General features: G+C 45.4%; 1 protein-coding gene across 2 annotated transcripts in view; it reads left to right on the forward strand.

The window, feature by feature from the left end:
- Nucleotides 1–16,921, forward strand: part of LOC309361309 (putative helicase senataxin) — a 267,706-nt gene that overhangs the window by 191,508 nt on the left and 59,277 nt on the right. For both annotated transcript variants that reach the window (XM_081896197.1, XM_081896196.1), the window contains exons 14-15: nt 15,364–15,511; nt 16,430–16,531. In XM_081896197.1, coding sequence (XP_081752323.1) covers nt 15,364–15,511; nt 16,430–16,531 — 250 coding nt within the window. The remainder of the gene's footprint in view (nt 1–15,363; nt 15,512–16,429; nt 16,532–16,921) is intronic.

Consider the following 16,921-nt stretch of genomic DNA (forward strand, 5'->3'; position numbering starts at 1 on the left):
GCATGATCAGAGCAAGTGCCTGGGTAGAGCTGGGCTTGGCACAATTCTTGCCTCTGACCCCTCCACTCCTTGTAGCTTCCTTGGGCTTCTGGCGCTTCCTGCAGTCACGTTGCAGGTGGCCTTTCTCCCTACACTTGAAACACAACAGGGCTTTCAAAGCAACAACCCCCTCTGCACCTTGCACCGCCAACAGGGGTGCTTTTGAGGCTTCGGCCTCCCCCTCATCAGCTACAAGTGCCATTTGAAGGTCAGACTCATTCAGAAGCATTGAACAGACTCTCTGGACTGTTAAATCAGCAGCTGGCAGAGCTCCAAGCTGCGATGCAACAACCGCATATGACGTATCCATGCTGTTGATTATCATAAAACAGAAAAGGGACTCCGGAAGCAGGACCTCCCTCTGCTCCAACTGGTCACACCAAAACTTCATCTGTGTAAGATGTTTTTGCAAATCTCCCCCAGTTCTCAGCTTCATCTTGGAAAGCCTCTGGAAATATAATAGGGCGGATCCTGCGGCGATGCGAATATGCGCTTCTCTTAGAGCAAGCCAGACTGCCTGTGCTGTCACCAAACCCTGGATATGGATCAGTTGGTTATCTGATACATGCAACATGATCACAGCCCTCACCTGTTTATTGGCATCACACCACCGTCTGGTTGGTACCTGTGGCATTGGGTCATCTATAACAAACCACAGTCTTTGTCGAAGCAAAAGCGCTTCCATTTTTACACACCATCCTGAATAATTATTGCCCATCAGAAGCAGACAGGACACCGTTCCGATTCCGTGCTTGGAATCCATCTCGGCTTTTACTTTATAGCCAAAAGCCTTTGCAGCATCAAACAGCAGCTAGCAGTCAGCAGTCATAAATTTCAACAAGCAGCTCGCTAATTCCAGTGGCAGCGCTCACTTTCCGAGGTTTTAATTGCCTCGTAAATCACAGTACTCGCAGCTCCCCACTCCTGGCTGGAATGCAGGTCTCTTTCTCATGGCTCATTGCAGCTTCACACCGTGCTTCTGTGCCGATCGGCAGGCTCCCCCCGGACGCAAAACCGGTGTCGCTGCTCCAGAGTGCGATGACCCGGAACCATCCTCTGCTACCAATGTTGGAATTTGCCCTGGGGCTGCCTGCAAGCCCCTGAAACTCCAAACGTCCTCCGATGTGCGCAGCACTGGAAAAGGCATCTCCCTTCTTCTCCAGGGTGCTCCAGCGACATAAATCAGCTTGATTTATGCACACTATACTTCTAGCGTTACGCAGCAACAAGCGTGGGACATTGTAGATCTAAGCTACTATTTATTTACACTCTATATACAGACTACAGCATAATGGTGTCCGTTCTCTTCCGAGAGAACAGAAGAAGTGAAAGTACAGTCTAAAGTACATACAATGAAAGAGAGATAAGGCTGTCTTCCGTTCTCATAGTCTTCTCAGACAGGCATGTGATTTACAACAATCTCAAATGCAGCGACGGTGGAGTGAAATGCTAACATCAACCTCAATCCATGAGCCACCATTCATCCTCCAACCACCTCCAGACACTCACACAGAACATTCACTGCCTTCACTGGTTGTGATTTAAATGAGAGGTAGAGCTGGGTATCGTCTGCATACTGGTGAACACCCAGCCCAAACGCCCTGATGATCTCTTCTAATGACTTCATATACAGTTGCAATTGAAATTATTCAATCCCCATTGCTCATCAGGTTTATTATCAAAATTTACAGACTTTAAACTGTTTGCAATGAGCAAATAAAACAAAAGCAATTGAAATAGCTCAACACTACAGATTCTTCAAGTGGTTTTCCCAAATTCAGCTGACATTGTAACTTATACTGCAACTTGTGGGGGACAGAGCCCTGAGGCACCCCACAAGTGAGCACCCAGGGGTCTGAACACTCATCCCCCAACACCACTTTCTGGACACGGCCCAGGAGGAAGGAGCGGAACCACTGTATAACAGTGCCCTCAGCTCCCAACCCCTCTAGACTGTCCAGAAGGATGTCATGGTCAATGATCTCAAAGGCTGCTGAAAGATCCAGCAGAACTAGGAAAAAGCTTTCACCTTAGTCCCTAGCCTGGCGGAGGTAATTGACAAGCGCAACCAATGTAATTTCAGTCCCCTGATGAGGCCTGAATTCTGACTAGAAGGGATCCAAATGGTCCACATCCTCCATACATTGTTCAGCAACCACCCGCTCAGTTTCCTTGCCCAAGAATGGAAGATTTGATACTGGGCGATAGTTGGTCATATTGGCTGAGTCCAAAGTTTTTTTTTAAGAAGCGGTTTAATAACCACTTCTTTCAGTGGGTCTGGGATGACTCTCTTACAGAGGGAAGCATTCACCACCCCGCAGAGTCCATCGCCCAGCCCTTCCCAGCTCTCTTTTATTAGCCAGGATGGGCAAGGATCAAGGAGACAGGTGGTCGGTTTCACTCGTCCAAGCAGCCTGTCCACATCCTCGGAGGTAAAAGATTGGAATTGATCCCATGCAACTTGACTAGACAGGACTCTAGCACTCTCCTGCCCCAGCCCTGTTCCCATGGTGGAGTCTACCTCTTTCCGAACCTGAGCAACTTTATCTGCAAAAAAACTTTGCAAAAAACCATTGCAGGAGATTTCGGGGTCCTCACCAGGCCCCAATGGCAAAGGTTGTTCCGTTAGATTGCAAACCACCTGAGTCTTCTGCTGCTGTTTTCTGCAGATGCAATAGAGGCGGCTAAGAAAGGCTCAATGTTGAGCTCTAACCCATGTTCTGTCTGATTCGGAGTGGGATTTCTGCCACTGGCTCTCTAGCTGTCTCAACGATTGTTTCATTCCTCATAAGGCATCGTTTCCAGGCCTTTGACCATTTTGGTTGCCCTCCTCTGGACACGTTCCAGTTTGTCAGTGTCCTTCTTGAACTGTGGTGCCCAGAACTGGACACAGTACTCCAGGTGAGGTCTGATCAGAGCAGAATACAGTGGCACTATTACTTCCCTTGATCTAGATGCTATACAGTACTCCTATTGATGCAGCCCAGAATTGCATGGGCTTTTTTAGCTGCCGTGTCACACTGTTGGCTCATGTCAAGTTTGTGGTCAACCAAGACTCCTAGATCCTTTTCACATGTACTGCTCTCAAGCCAGGTGTCACCCATCTTGTATTTGTGCCTCTCATTTTTTTTGCCCAAGTGCAATACTTTACATTTCTCCCTGTTAAAATTCATCTTGTTTGTTTTGGCCCAGTTCTCTAATCTGTCAAGGTCGTTTTGAAGTGTGATCCTGTCCTCTGGGGTGTTAGCCACCCCTCCCAGTTTGGTGTCATCTGCAAATTTGATCAGGATGCCCTTGAGTCCATCATCCAAGTCGTTGATAAAGATGTTGTATAAGACCGGGCCCAAGACAGAACCCTGTGGCACCCCAATAGTCACTCTTCTCCAGGATGAAGAGGAACCATTGATGAGCACCCTTTGGGTTCGGTCAGTCAGCCAGTTACAAATCCACTGAGTGGTAGCATAGTCAAGACCGCATTTTACCAGCTTCTTTACAAGAATATCATGGGGCACCTTGTCAAATGCCTTGCTGAAGTCAAGGTAGGCTACATCCACTGCGTTCCCTTCATCTACCAGGCTTGTAATTCTGTCAAAAAACGAGATCAGGTTAGTCTGACATGACTCATTTTTCAGAAATCCATGCTGACTATTGGTGATCACAGCATTCCTTTCTAGGTGCTCACAGACTGTTTGCTTAATGATCTGCTCCAGAATCTTCCCTGGTATTGATGTCAGACTGACTGGGCGGTAATTATTTGGGTCCTCTCTTTCCCCCTTTTTGAAAATAGGGACAACATTTGCTCTCCTCCAGTCTGCCGGGACTTCGCCTGTTCTCCAGGAATTCTCAAAGATGACTGCCAGTGGTTCTGAGATCACATCTGCCAGTTCTTTTAATACTCTTGGATGCAGTTCATCTGGCCCTGGAGACTTGAATACATCTAGACTAGCCAAGTATTCTTGTACTATCTCCTTAGTTATTCTGGGCTGTGTTTCCTCTCCTGAATCATTTGCTCCAAATTCTTCAGGTCGGGCATTATTTTCTTTATCGGAGAAGACTGAGGCAAAGAAGGCATTGAGGAGTTCAGCCCTTTCTGTGTCCCCTGTTTGCATTTCACCATCTTCTCCTCTGAGTGACCCCACTGTTTCTTTGTTCTTCCTTTTGCTACGAACATACCCATAAAAGCCTTTTTTGTTGCTTTTATTTTTTTTTTTAATATAATTTTTATTAAGTTTATAATATACAAAATCCAACTTCCAAATACATATTTCCATAGATCTAATAGACTCCCCCCATCTTCCGAGCACTGCATTCTCTATCGATTCAAAACCTCAGCAATTTGTTAACTTATTTTAAACATAATAATATGTCTTCCATTTTATCGTGATATCTAGTCTCTAAACATTACAGTCCAAATCCATTAATTTTTAGTTTCAACACAATAAAATTATTTCATTACACCACTTCTGTCTTGTTATACCTTATTTTCCAATTCAAAAATTTTCCGATGCTGAAGCTGTAATTTCCTAAAAAGGAGCATTTTTTAACATTCATACAACTTATAATGCTTTTTCAAATAATCCTTGAACTTTTCCCAAACTTCCTCCGTTTCTTCTTCTCCCGAGTCTCGAATTCTGCCAGTCATTTCAGCCAGTTCCATATAGTCCATCAGCTGCGTCTGCCATTCTTCCAATGTGGGTAGATTTTGTGTCTTCCAGTGCTTTGCCATCAAGATCCTTGCTGCTGTAGTAGCATACATAAAGAAAATTCTATCTTTCTTTGCCACCCTCTGGTCCACCATGCCCAGGAGGAAGGCCTCCGGTTTCTTGGGTAAGGTAAATCTAAGCACCTTTTTTAATTCATTATGTATCATCTCCCAGAAGGCCTTCACCTTCGGGCAGGTCCACCAGAGGTGTAAGAATGTCCCTTCCTCCTCTTTACATTTCCAACATTTGTTGTCAGACAGGTGATATATCTTTGCAAGCTTGACTGGGGTCATGTACCACCGGTATATCATTTTCATAATATTTTCCTTCAGGGCACTACATGCCGTAAATTTCATTCCGGTGTTCCATAACCTTTCCCAGTCTTCGAACATAATGTTGTGCCCCAAATCCTGTGCCCACTTTATCATGGAGGATTTAACAATCTCATCCTGTGTATTCCATTTAAGCAACAAGTTGTACATTCTCGAAATTAACTTAGATTTTGGCTCTAGCAACTCTGTCTCTAATTTCGATTTTTCCTCCTGGAAACCCACTTTTTTGTCCGCTTTAAAAACTTCCTGGATTTGGGCATAATGCAACCAATCTCGCACCTTGTTTTTTAACTTTTCCATACTCTGCAACCTCCAATTATCTCCAATTTTTTCAATTATTTCCCAATATTTAGGCCAGTGGGCCTCCATATTGAGTCTTTTACGTGCTTTGGCCTCCATCGGTGAGAGCCACCTCGGAGTTTTACTCTCCAATAAGTCTTTATATTTTGACCAGACCATAAAAATTGCCCTTCTGACAATATGGTTTTTGAACAATCTATGAACTTTAACCTTGTCGTACCACAAATATGCATGCCACCCAAAAGCATTATCAAATCCCTCCAGGTCGAGGACATCGGTGTTCTCCAATAAAATCCAATCCTTCAACCAGCAGAGGGCTGCAGATTCATAATATAACCTCAAGTCCGGCAGGGCAAACCCCCCTCTTTCTTTCGCATCAGTTAGTATTTTAAACTTTATTCGGGGCTTTTTGCCCTGCCAGACAAATTTAGAAATATCCCTCTGCCATCTTCCAAAACATTCCACCTTGTCCACGATCTGGAGGGCCTGAAACAAAAATAACATTTTCGGCAATACATTCATCTTTATAGCAGCTATTCTACCCAACAAGGAAAGTTTCAGTCTTGACCATGTTTCCAAGTCTCTTTTAATCTCTGACCAACATTTCTCATAATTGTCCTTAAACAAATTCAAGTTTTTGGAGGTCAAGTACACCCCTAAGTACTTTACTTTTTTAACCACATTTAGTTCCGTTTCTTTTCTGAACTCCTCTATTTCAGTAGTTGTCAAATTTTTTGCTAGAACTTTAGTTTTTTGTTTATTCAGCTTAAATCCCACCACCCGACCAAAGTCAGAAATTAATTCTAACGCTCTTTTAGTACTAGAGGCTGGCTCCTGTAATGTTAATACCAAGTCATCTGCGAATGCTTTCAGTTTATATTGTTTCTCTCCGACCACAATTCCCTGTGCCAACCGGTCATTTCTGATCATGTTCAATAGCACCTCCAGGACTGAAATAAACAGCAGAGGAGATAGAGGGCACCCTTGTCGTGTCCCTTTTTCAATTTTGAACTCCTCTGTCACCACGTCGTTTACTATCAATTTAGCTTTTTGTTCTGAATAAATTGCTTCTATTCCATTTTCAAACCCCCGCCCTACTCCCATCCTTTCCAAATTTTTCTTCATAAACATCCAAGAAATGTTGTCAAAGGCTTTCTCCGCATCAATAAAAATCAACACCGCTCTTGTATTTGAGTTTGTCTGTAGGAATTCCAAAATGTCAATGATGTTTCTTGTGTTATCAAATAAATGCCTGCCAGGGAGAAAGCCTGCTTGGTCCTTATGAATCACTTCATTTAATACTTTCTTAAACCTGCTTGCCAAAATGTCTGCAAAAATTTTATAATCCACATTTAGGAGTGAAATTGGACGGTAGTTTTTAAGTTGGGTTTTTTCAGTTTCTAATTTTGGTATCAACGTGATGAAAGCTTCTTTCCACGTTTCCGGTGCCTTCTTCCCCTCCATAATCTGGTTACTAACTTCCAACAGTGGTTGTATCAACGAATCCTTCAGTACCTTATAGTATTTGGAAGTAAGTCCATCTGGTCCTGGAGACTTGCCCATTTGGAGGTTCTGAATGGCGCATTCAATTTCTTGGAACGTAATATTACAGTTCAAGGTTGCTCTCATTTCCTGAGGTATTTTTTGTAATCCATTAGTTATGAAAAATTGGTCCACCTCCGAATCTTTTTGTGGCCTTTGTGAATAAAGTTCTTTGAAGTATCTCTGGAAACACTTTCTAATTTCCTCGGGTTTCTGAACCATTCTCCCTTCGATCTCTAGATTTGTAACTGTATTAAGCTTTTGTCTCTTTTTCAACTGCCAAGCCAGCAGCTTCCCACACTTGTTAGCAGATTCAAAGGATCTTTGTTTCATTTGTTTAATTTTCCATTCCACCTCCTGATTTATCAGTTTCGAATATTGTGCCTGGAAAAACTTCACTTCTCTCAATACTTCCTTTGATTTAGGCCTGGATCTCAATTTTTTCTCTCCTTCTCTTATTTTCTCCAAAATCTTCTCCTTCTTTTCATTCCAGAGCCTTTTTTTGATCGTATTCTGCTGTATTAGAAACCCTCTCATAACTGCTTTACTTGCGTCCCAGATTGTTCTTTTTTCCACATTTGTCTTTAGATTTATTTCAAAATAATCCTTTAAAGCTTTTTGGGCCTTCCTAACAATCTCCTGATCTCTTAACAAAGCGTCATTCATTTTCCATCTGAAAGATCCGGTTGTATTTAATCTCAGTTCCATTCTCAAAGCATTGTGGTCGGAGCAGGTTTTTGGGCAGATTTCCACTTTTCTAGTCTTAGGTGCCAGTCCTCTAGTTATCCATATTTGGTCGATTCGCGTCCATGTCATATGGGCCTCAGAAAAGAACGTTCCTTCTTTCCCTAGAGGGTTCTTGATCCTCCATATATCAGTCAAGTCCAAATTGTCAGTCATTTCGAAAAAAGTTTTTGGTAGTCTGCCGTCTTTCGTTATGTTAGCACTTTGCGACTTATCCATATTCACTGAGACGACTCCGTTCATATCTCCCAACATGATAATGTTGTTGTAATCCAAATAGTCCAGCATAGTCTCATGCAGCCTCTTGAAAAATTCCGATTTCCCTTCATTTGGGGCGTATATTCCTAAAATTAAAAACTTTTCTCCTTGTGTCTGAATTTCAACCGCCAAAATTCTGCCCTGTTCATCTTTAAATACAAATTTTGGTGACAAGTTCTCCTTTGCATATATCACCACTCCTCTTTTCTTGACTTTGTCCGATGAAATAAATTCTTGGCCTAACCTTTTATTAATTAACACTTTTCTGTGGAGTCTTGTCACATGTGTTTCTTGCAAGCAGATAATGTCCAATTGTTCTTTTTTCAAAATATGAAATACTTTTCTCCTTTTTTCTGGAGAGTTCCCGCCATTTATGTTCCAACTAAGAAGCTGTAGAGACATCCTGGTCTAGTACTTAAGTATCACAGTTGGGTATCTATGTTATCCTCCGTTCCCGAAGGATGTGGTGCCGGTCCGCCTCCAGATGGTCCTGGTGGTAATCCCGGTGGTGGAGGCCAAGAATCTACGGCTCTCTTTTGGAGGTCCTCCTCGTTGTCGTGCAGGAACTTCTGCTGGTCCTCTAGTGTTTTAATTCTTACCTTCTTTCCTTTATAGGTAAATGATAAACCTTGAGGGAATTCCCACCTATAAGGAATTGCGTTGTACCTTAACAGTTTGGCCAAGTCTGTATATGAGGCTCTAAGGTCCAACAGATATTTAGGAATGTCTCTATAAATTTCTGCTCTTTTGCCTTCAACTTCCAGAGATTTTTTAAAATGTTGGCCTAATATCTTGTCTCTTTCCTCTCTTGTTCTCAAGCAAACCAAACAGTCTCTGGACTTGTCTTTCTTAGCCGATCTTCCCAATCTGAAGGCCGTCACAATTTTAAAGTCTTTGTCTTCCTCAACCCCCCAAAATTTAGAAAATAACTGCGTCAAAAATTCCTCTAGGTTGCCCTGTTCCAGTTCTGGGACGGCCCTCAGCCTAAGATTGCATTCCTTACTTTTCAATTCCACCATTGACAGGTAGGCTTGCTGTTCTCCTACCTGTCTTTTCAGAGGTCTTACTTCCCCTTTGATCTCCTCGACCTTTTTGCACGCTTGCTCAGCTTTTTGGTTGGCTTCCGCAGCTAGTTTATAGTTCTCTACCGTAGCTCCTTGCAATTTCTCAATGGCCTGGGTATGCTGGGAAACCTGATCTGATAACTTACTGATAGTAGATGTAGCTCTGTCAATTTTAGATGACTGATCATCCACCTTTTTATTCAGAAGTGCCAATTGTTCCAAAATTTGTTTCAAGACTGGATCAGTTCCTCCAGTTGCCATATCTTCTGTGGCAAGCGTTTCAACTTCTTCCTCCTGCGCCGTCAGCACAGTTGGTACAGAGGATCTACGTTGATGGATTAACGTTGTTTGAACAAGCTGCCCAACTCTCTTATCTTTTTCTTTAGTTTCCTTAGCTTTAGCTGCTCTTGTTTTCCCTGAGCCACTCATTCCCCAGCTGCCTCTGTTCAAGGTCAAATAGTCTTTCAATCCATGAGAAAGGCAAGTCCAGAATGTAAACAATTAAACCACAAAAAATCTCAATATGGTACAGTTCCCAGACCTCTATACCTCCGCAAATCCACTAGGGGGGGTGTTTCATAGGAAGGAAAGTTTCTTTTCCACCATCAAAGTTCCTATTTCAACTTTTATAATCCCCAGGTTCAAAAAGGAGGCTTCCAGATAAATCTGTTTCAAAGTAGTGCCACAAGGTGACAGAAAGGTTCCAGTATCAGTATTAAAGCGATAATGTATCCATCAATGCGACAATTTGTACTTCAGAGAAAGTTTCAACAGCCTGACAGTTCTCCTTTGCAACACTGGCAGCCCGACAGCTCGGTTATCCCCTTTAACTCCACGTCACTCCACAGTAGGGGGAAGGTTCCGTGGCAAAATAAACCAAAAGATTTAATCCTTCAATCCTTTTACTTTCTAAAAACACAGTCTATGGATGCCACGTTCATGTCGCGTTCTCTCTCTTCTATCACGGGCGTTCGGGAGACCTCTCTCTCACGCTCCCCCCCCCCCATTCACGTCCCTCTCGGTACGGCGACAGTAATGACCTGTGAAATACTGGGTGCAATTTCATGTGACTGGGCAGTCTGAGTTTGAATGCTACTGGGTTCACCTGCTGTATGACCTCAAAGGGTCCCAATCTTTTGGGTTTCAGTTTCTTACAACCCCCCTTGAAAGGTAGTCCCTGGGTGGATAGCCACACCCGGTCTCCCACCCTTATAGTTTCACCTTCCCTCCTATTTTTGTCTGCTTGCTTTTTATATTCTTCCTTGGCTCTCTCTAAGTTAAGTTGTAGCTGACGGTGGATGGCTTCCATCTCTTCAACAAAATGTTCCGCCGCCGGCACACTCCACCTCTCCCCTCCTTCCCCTGGAAATGCCCTGGGATGACACCCATAATTTGCCAGAAAGGGACTCAGCCCTGTGGACACGTTCTCAGCGTTGTTGTAGGCAAACTCTGCCAGAGGTAACTTATCTACCCAATCATTTTCTCGGTCCTTTACATAACACCTCAGGTATTGTTGTAAAATCCCGTTTGCCCTTTCCGCTTGCCCATTTGTTTCCGGGTGCCGGGCAGTGGAGAAATTGATTTCCACGTGCAGTAAGCTCATAAGTTTCCTCCAGAACCTGGAAGTAAACTGTTTCCCTCTGTCGCTGACCACCCTCAAGGGGGCGCCATGCAACCGGAAAATATGCTCTACGAACAACTTGGCGGTTTCCTCCGCTGTGACCGCATGAGAACAGGCTATAAAATGACACATCTTAGTTAATAGATCTACCACTACCATGACCGCCGTTTTGCCCTTGGATTTTGGCAGGTCCGTCATAAAATCTATGGAGACTGCCTCCCATGGCCTTTCTGGTGTGGGTAAGGGTTGTAAGAGCCCCGCTGGCGCCACCCTCTCCCCTTTCGCTCGCTGGCACCTGTCGCAACCCCTGACATATTCCCGTACATCCTCCCTCACCTTGGGCCACCAAAATTCCCTGGTAACCAACCACATGGTTTTGTGCTGTCCAAAATGCCCCGCTGTGGGGCTATCATGCAACTGCTTGAGTACTCTGCCCCTCAGTTCCCCATCGGGTATGTACAGTGCCCCTTTGTAATACAACGCCCCACTCTTTTCTTCAAACCCCCCTGTGTTCTCCGCTGTCCTCCTGAGTTCTCTGAGTTTCTCTTGGGCGTATTCGTCGTTCTCCGTACCCTCTAACAGTTCTTTCTGCCCCACCAAAGCCGCCCCACACACCCAGCGGTCTTCAGGGATTACGTGCCTTGCTTCCGGCGCCCCCTCCCCCTCTAAGTACTCAGGCTTTCTGGAAAGAGCGTCCGCCCTTACGTTCTCGGACCCTGGCACGTAACGAATCTCAAAATTGAATTTGGAGAACTCCTGGGCCCATCTCACTTGTCTCTGGTTCAGCACTCGGGCTGTTCTCCAGTACTCCAGATTTTTGTGGTCAGTCCGGACTTGAACCTTGTGCTGCGCCCCAATCAGCAAGTGCCGCCATCTCCGGAATGCTTCATGAATGGCGAGCAGTTCTCGGTCGTATACTGTGTAGTTCCTCTCGGATTTGTTCAACTTCCGCGAGAAGAATGCACACGGTCTCCATTCAGACGCATCTTTCCCCGGCTGGAGAAGCACGGCCCCTACCGCTCGGTCTGACGCGTCCGTCTCCACTCGCATTGGTTGCCGTAGATCCACGTGCAAAAGTTGCTCCTCCGACGCAAACGCTGCCTTTAAGCGTTCGAATGCCCCTTGCGCTTCTTCCGTCCAAGCAAATTTTTTCTTGCTGCTAAGACAATCCGTGATGGGCGCTGTTAAATGGGCAAAGTTCTTGATGAACTTCCTATAGAAGTTTCCGAAGCCCAGGAACCTTTGCACGTCCTTCTTGGTCTTTGGGGTTTTCCATTCCAGTACCGCTTGAACCTTGCCGGGATCCATAGCCAACCCCTTGTCAGACAACCGGTACCCCAGGAATTCCACCTCCCTGCTATGAAACTGGCATTTCTCCAGTTTCACCCACAGCCGATTTTCTCGCAGTTTGCTCAGTACTTCTCTAACATCTCGCACATGCTGCTCCTCATTCTCTGAGTACACCAGGACGTCATCTAAGAACGCCACGCAGTTCTTGTAGAGCAATGGCCCCAGGACGTGATTCATAAATGATTGAAAGCAGGCGGAGCCCGCTTGTAATCCAAAAGGCATAACTAGGTACTCAAACGCCCCCAAGGGGGTGAACATAGTGGTTTTCCACTCATCCCCCTTCCTCACACGTATCAAGTTATATGCCCCCCTAAGGTCCAGCTTGGTAAAAATCTTCCCTTTTCTCACCCGTGTCAGAATGTCATCAATTCTGGGCATAGGGAAAGTCACTGGTTCTGACACAGCATTTAGGGCCCTGAAATCACACACAAGCCTGGGTTTGCCCGTGTTTTTTTTGTCCACAAAGAACACTGGGCTGCCCCCCACCGCTCGTGACTCTCTGATGAAACCTCGCTTGAGGTTCTTGTCAATGAACTCCCTTAACTCCTGCATCTCACGGTCTGACATGGCATACAGCTTGCCCACTGGCAATTGTGCTCCTGGGAGTAAGGTGATTTGACAGTCAAAGGGTCTGTGCGGGGGCAGTTTATCTGCTTCCTTTTCACTGAAGACGTCAACCAAATCAGCGTATTGTGGTGGCACCTTCCCCTTGTCAGTCACTTCCATCCCTGCTAGAGTGGCTCTGGCCCCTGCCTGACCCTCTCCCTCCTTGCAGTGTTCTAGGCAATGTGCTGAACCAAAGGAAACAACCCTCTGATGCCAGCCTACTAGCGGATCGTGTAGTGCCAGCCAGCTCATTCCCAGAATGATGGGAGCTCCTCCCAAGGTGGCTACATTAAACGCTATCAGTTCTGTGTGTCTTGCCACCCTCATAATCATTGGTACAGTCTGTTGGCTCACTTCTCCCCCCAACAGTTCCCTCCCATCAATCGTGGTTACTTGCAAAGGCTTACTTAATGGGAGAGTTTGTATCTGGTGTTCAGCAGCAAACTCCTTACTCATGAAATTACAGGAGCTGCCTGAATCCAATAGCGCTTTTATCTTTAGTGGGTGTCCGTTTGGCAGTTCCAGCAACACCTCTATCACAAGCGCTGGTCTTGGAGGTTCCGGCGTGGGCACATTCACTACTCCCTGGCCTGGCTGCTGTGCCCTGATGTTGGCAACCAGGCGTTGGCTTTTACTTGCTCCTCTATTTCTCCTTCCTCCTTTCCCCCAACAGTTCCCGCCATGCCCTCCCATTCCTTCCTTTGCGGACAAACTCTGGCAAAGTGCCCTGGCTGTTGGCAGAGATAACATCTCTTGGCACTCTTTCCCTCCTTCTTCCGCCCTTCACTGGTGTTTGAAACTGCGCGCGCGCGCGCTGTTCCCAGTTCCATCGGCTCTGCGGGCGGGAAAGACTGCTCCGGAATCTCTGGAATGCGGAAGTCCTTCCAACGTTCCCCCTTTCCTTCCCGCTTTTCCAAAGCTCTTGCTTCTAGGCGCGCTCCTATGGACAGTGCAGATTTAGTCAGCTGGTCCATAGACTCCGCCCTGGGCGCCCGGGAAAGTTCATCTTTCACGGTCGGAGAGAGCCCTTCTTCAAATAACATTTGAATAGGTTCACTTGCTAGATCCCACCCCAGTCTATGAATAAGCATAGTGAACTCAGTCCAGTACTCACGTACAGATCGGCTCCCCTGTTTGCACCCCATCAACTGCCTCCGCACCACCCCCTGCTCAATCTCGCTGGAAAACATCAAGTCCATGGCGCGAAAAAACTTCCTCGTGTCCTTTAAGATATCATTATTGGCTGCCATCAGGGGTCGAACCCAGTCCCTCGCCCCTCCCTCTAGATGGCTAATTACGTACGCCACTCTAGAGTTCTCATCGGTGAAGTCATCAAACAGTAGATTGAGAGCATATTGCATCTCCGTTCTAAAGGCTTGATAGTTCCTGGGATCCCCCCCAAATCTCTGCACCAATCCAGGCACCTTTCTGGCAAGTGGGGCGGTTTTCCCCTTATCCGCATCTTGAGCCCTCCTCTCCTCAAGCCTCGCCGTTTGCAGCGCGAGCTGGACCTCCATCGCTCTGTACCTTTCCTCCAGGCTTGGACCTGCGCCCGCTCCAGCTCCTGCGGTTCCGGCTGGTTCGCTCATGATGCCCTCTGCTTGCACAAGCAGCTTACAAAGACTGTCAGATTGCTGTGATGGGATAATGAGCTGCTTGTGCGTAAAAGCTTGATCCCTCTGGTGTTTGGCAGTTCAGCCAAACCGAGGCACTAACGGAGCCTCCCAAGGCATGACTCCGTTAGTCGCTGGTAGAATCTGACAGTGGGCGTCTACAAAATTTACGCCAACATAAAAGTTGTTTCACGGACATGCGCCTTCGTGACTCTCTACGTGACAGCTTCCGGCGAAGGGTGGGAGTTGCCAACGGGGGTCTTGTTACCTCTGCACTATTCTCACTAGAAGTATCCCAGAGCCCTCCCTCCTCCGACTCCCCTTCTGCCGGAGCTTCTGCTCTCCCCCTGCTGGTTCCCTCCTCCGCTGCAGAATCTCTCCGAGTCTGCTGGAGCCTCTGCACCAACTCTCTTTCCGATGACAGTTCCCTGACAATGAGTAACATAGGGCCCATAATTTTAATGTGTGCACTTTGAATAAAACTTAGTTGGTGTTATGTACTGAGTTGAATAGGATCCAAAATGCAGCAGTCTGATTGGTCCACAGGAGCCACCCAATCCAGCTCCAGGTGGAAGTGAATCCGCAACCTGATTGGCCTACAGGAGAATCCCAGAATTAGCCAATCACGTGCGACCCATTGTTTAAATAATGTATATGAAGCAGACAGTTTGGGGGAACTTCCATTCCTCCTCACCACCATGAGCTGAATAAAGAGCATGAAATCCACACTCGACTCTTGAGTATATTTCAGTTGGATATGACCCTTGGGCTTTAAAAAGGGACTTTGATCTGAAAAGGTGGAAGACAACTGTCCTGCATTATTGCACTTAACTTTTTCTCAGTCTTCTTTATGCCCAGAGTGCAGAACTAGAACTAATGGCTAAATATTAGAGGGTACTTCACAGGGGCAGGAGCTTTTCAAAAGTGCACAGGACTGCCTCTGGAGGTGGGCAGGCTTTCCATTACAGTGGGTCTTTTACCCAGCTATTTTTTCAGGGATGTTGTGGTTGCACCCTGCATTTTAGACCCTTCGTCCGGCAGGGGAGTGGACTAGATGACCTCTGAAAGACCCAACTTCAATTACCGTATGCACTCCTAGTCTGGGCATGACTATATGGTTGATTTGTTTCAATGGGTATATTCTAGGTATATTTTACAACCCTATGACTTTTTTTTTCTTTAAATCTTCAGAGATCTGGGAAAGAGAATCCTGTAGAAAGCAAGATCAAGAGGAACCGTGTGCTGGTCTGTGCTCCGTCCAACGCTGCTCTAGATCACCTCATGAAAATAATGATTGTTGAGTTCAAGGAAAAATGTCAGGACAAGGAAAAGCCTTTGGGTATGATGAGTTCTTGGCCAGTTCTCATCTGTGGAATTCATAGCTGGAGGGAGCAATTGGCTTGGTCATAACTGAAGAATAAGACATTATTCCGTGTTTAAGTCACTTAGACCCTCCCCCACCTGCCAGTATAGGTAGTGGGTGCTTTGCTTTTCCTAAGGCATTTGTCCTTGCAGAGAATCCATCTGAAATCCTTTGGGACAGGGTTGGATCTTGGTGGTGGACTATGTGTTTGGAATGCTGAAGGCCCCCAATCTAATCTCCCTGATGCCCTCTGTTTATCCTGTAGACTCCAAGCAAAGCCTTTCTTGTACATCCTTACACTTTTTAAAGGTTCTTTGGGATCCTTTTAGTGCTGCACTTACCTACTAAAAGCTTTGCTGCACTTATTTTTACTGGTTTTAGTGTTGTATTTTTATTTTGTTGTTTTGTCTTGTTTTCTGTAAGCTGCCCTAAGGGTGTCTGCAGCAAAAGAACCTTGACGAGGAACGAGTTTCATAGTTAAATGTGCACTGTGTGAATAAGTAATTTTTAAAATCTGTCCTAAGACTTCCAGCATTTAGCATTTTAAGATACCCACGAGTTCCAGTGTTATGAGACAGAGGGAGAAACTTTTCTGTAGCCACTCTCTCCATGCCTTGCATAATTCTATAAACATCTGGCTTGTTGCCTCTTGCCTTTTCTCTAAACCAAAAAGTCCCAAATGTTACAACCTTTCCTTGTAGGGGAGTTGCTGTATCCCCTTGGTCATTTTGGTTGCCATTTTTTGAACTTTTTCTAACTCTTATTGAGGATGTGCAAGATGCAGATTTCAGGATTTGCTAAGCAGATCAAAAGTATTAGTTTGCCAAATGTCTTTCTAGTTTAAAAAAGCTAGCTGTACTTCAGCAGGGCTCTAAGTGTCTGTTTCACACCCAGGAAACTGTGGTGACATCAACCTGGTGAGGCTGGGGGAAGAAAAATTGATCAGCAAGGACGTACAGAAATTCAGTCTGGATGCCCAGGCCAATCGCAGAATGAGTGAGTAGTTTGTAAAGGGTTCCTCCCTCACACCATTTGCTGTCTCCTAATTAGTCTGCTTAACAGTGGGGTTCAAAAGTTGGTTCTTCATAGCCCCCAGTCTCTGTTCTATCTGGGACAGGCCTTTCCCAGATTGTGAGCAGGGATGAAATCCCGTAACACCATCCTATCCCTCCCATCCTATCCTGGTCTGCAGCCAAAGATGTTTATTTTATCAAATATATACTCTGGCTTTTACTCTGGCTTTATCTAAGCATAATTCAACAATAAAGCATCACACACAAAACAAAAAATATAACTGAAATCACTTCAGCTATAAAGTCTTCTTAAAAGTCATTCCCCACAGTTTTAAATCAGTTTCGTAATTGGGGTATAACAGGAACCTCTGGG

Source organism: Podarcis melisellensis (genome assembly GCF_964234715.1).
Source record: "Podarcis melisellensis genome assembly, chromosome: W".
NCBI lineage: Eukaryota > Metazoa > Chordata > Lepidosauria > Squamata > Lacertidae > Podarcis > Podarcis melisellensis.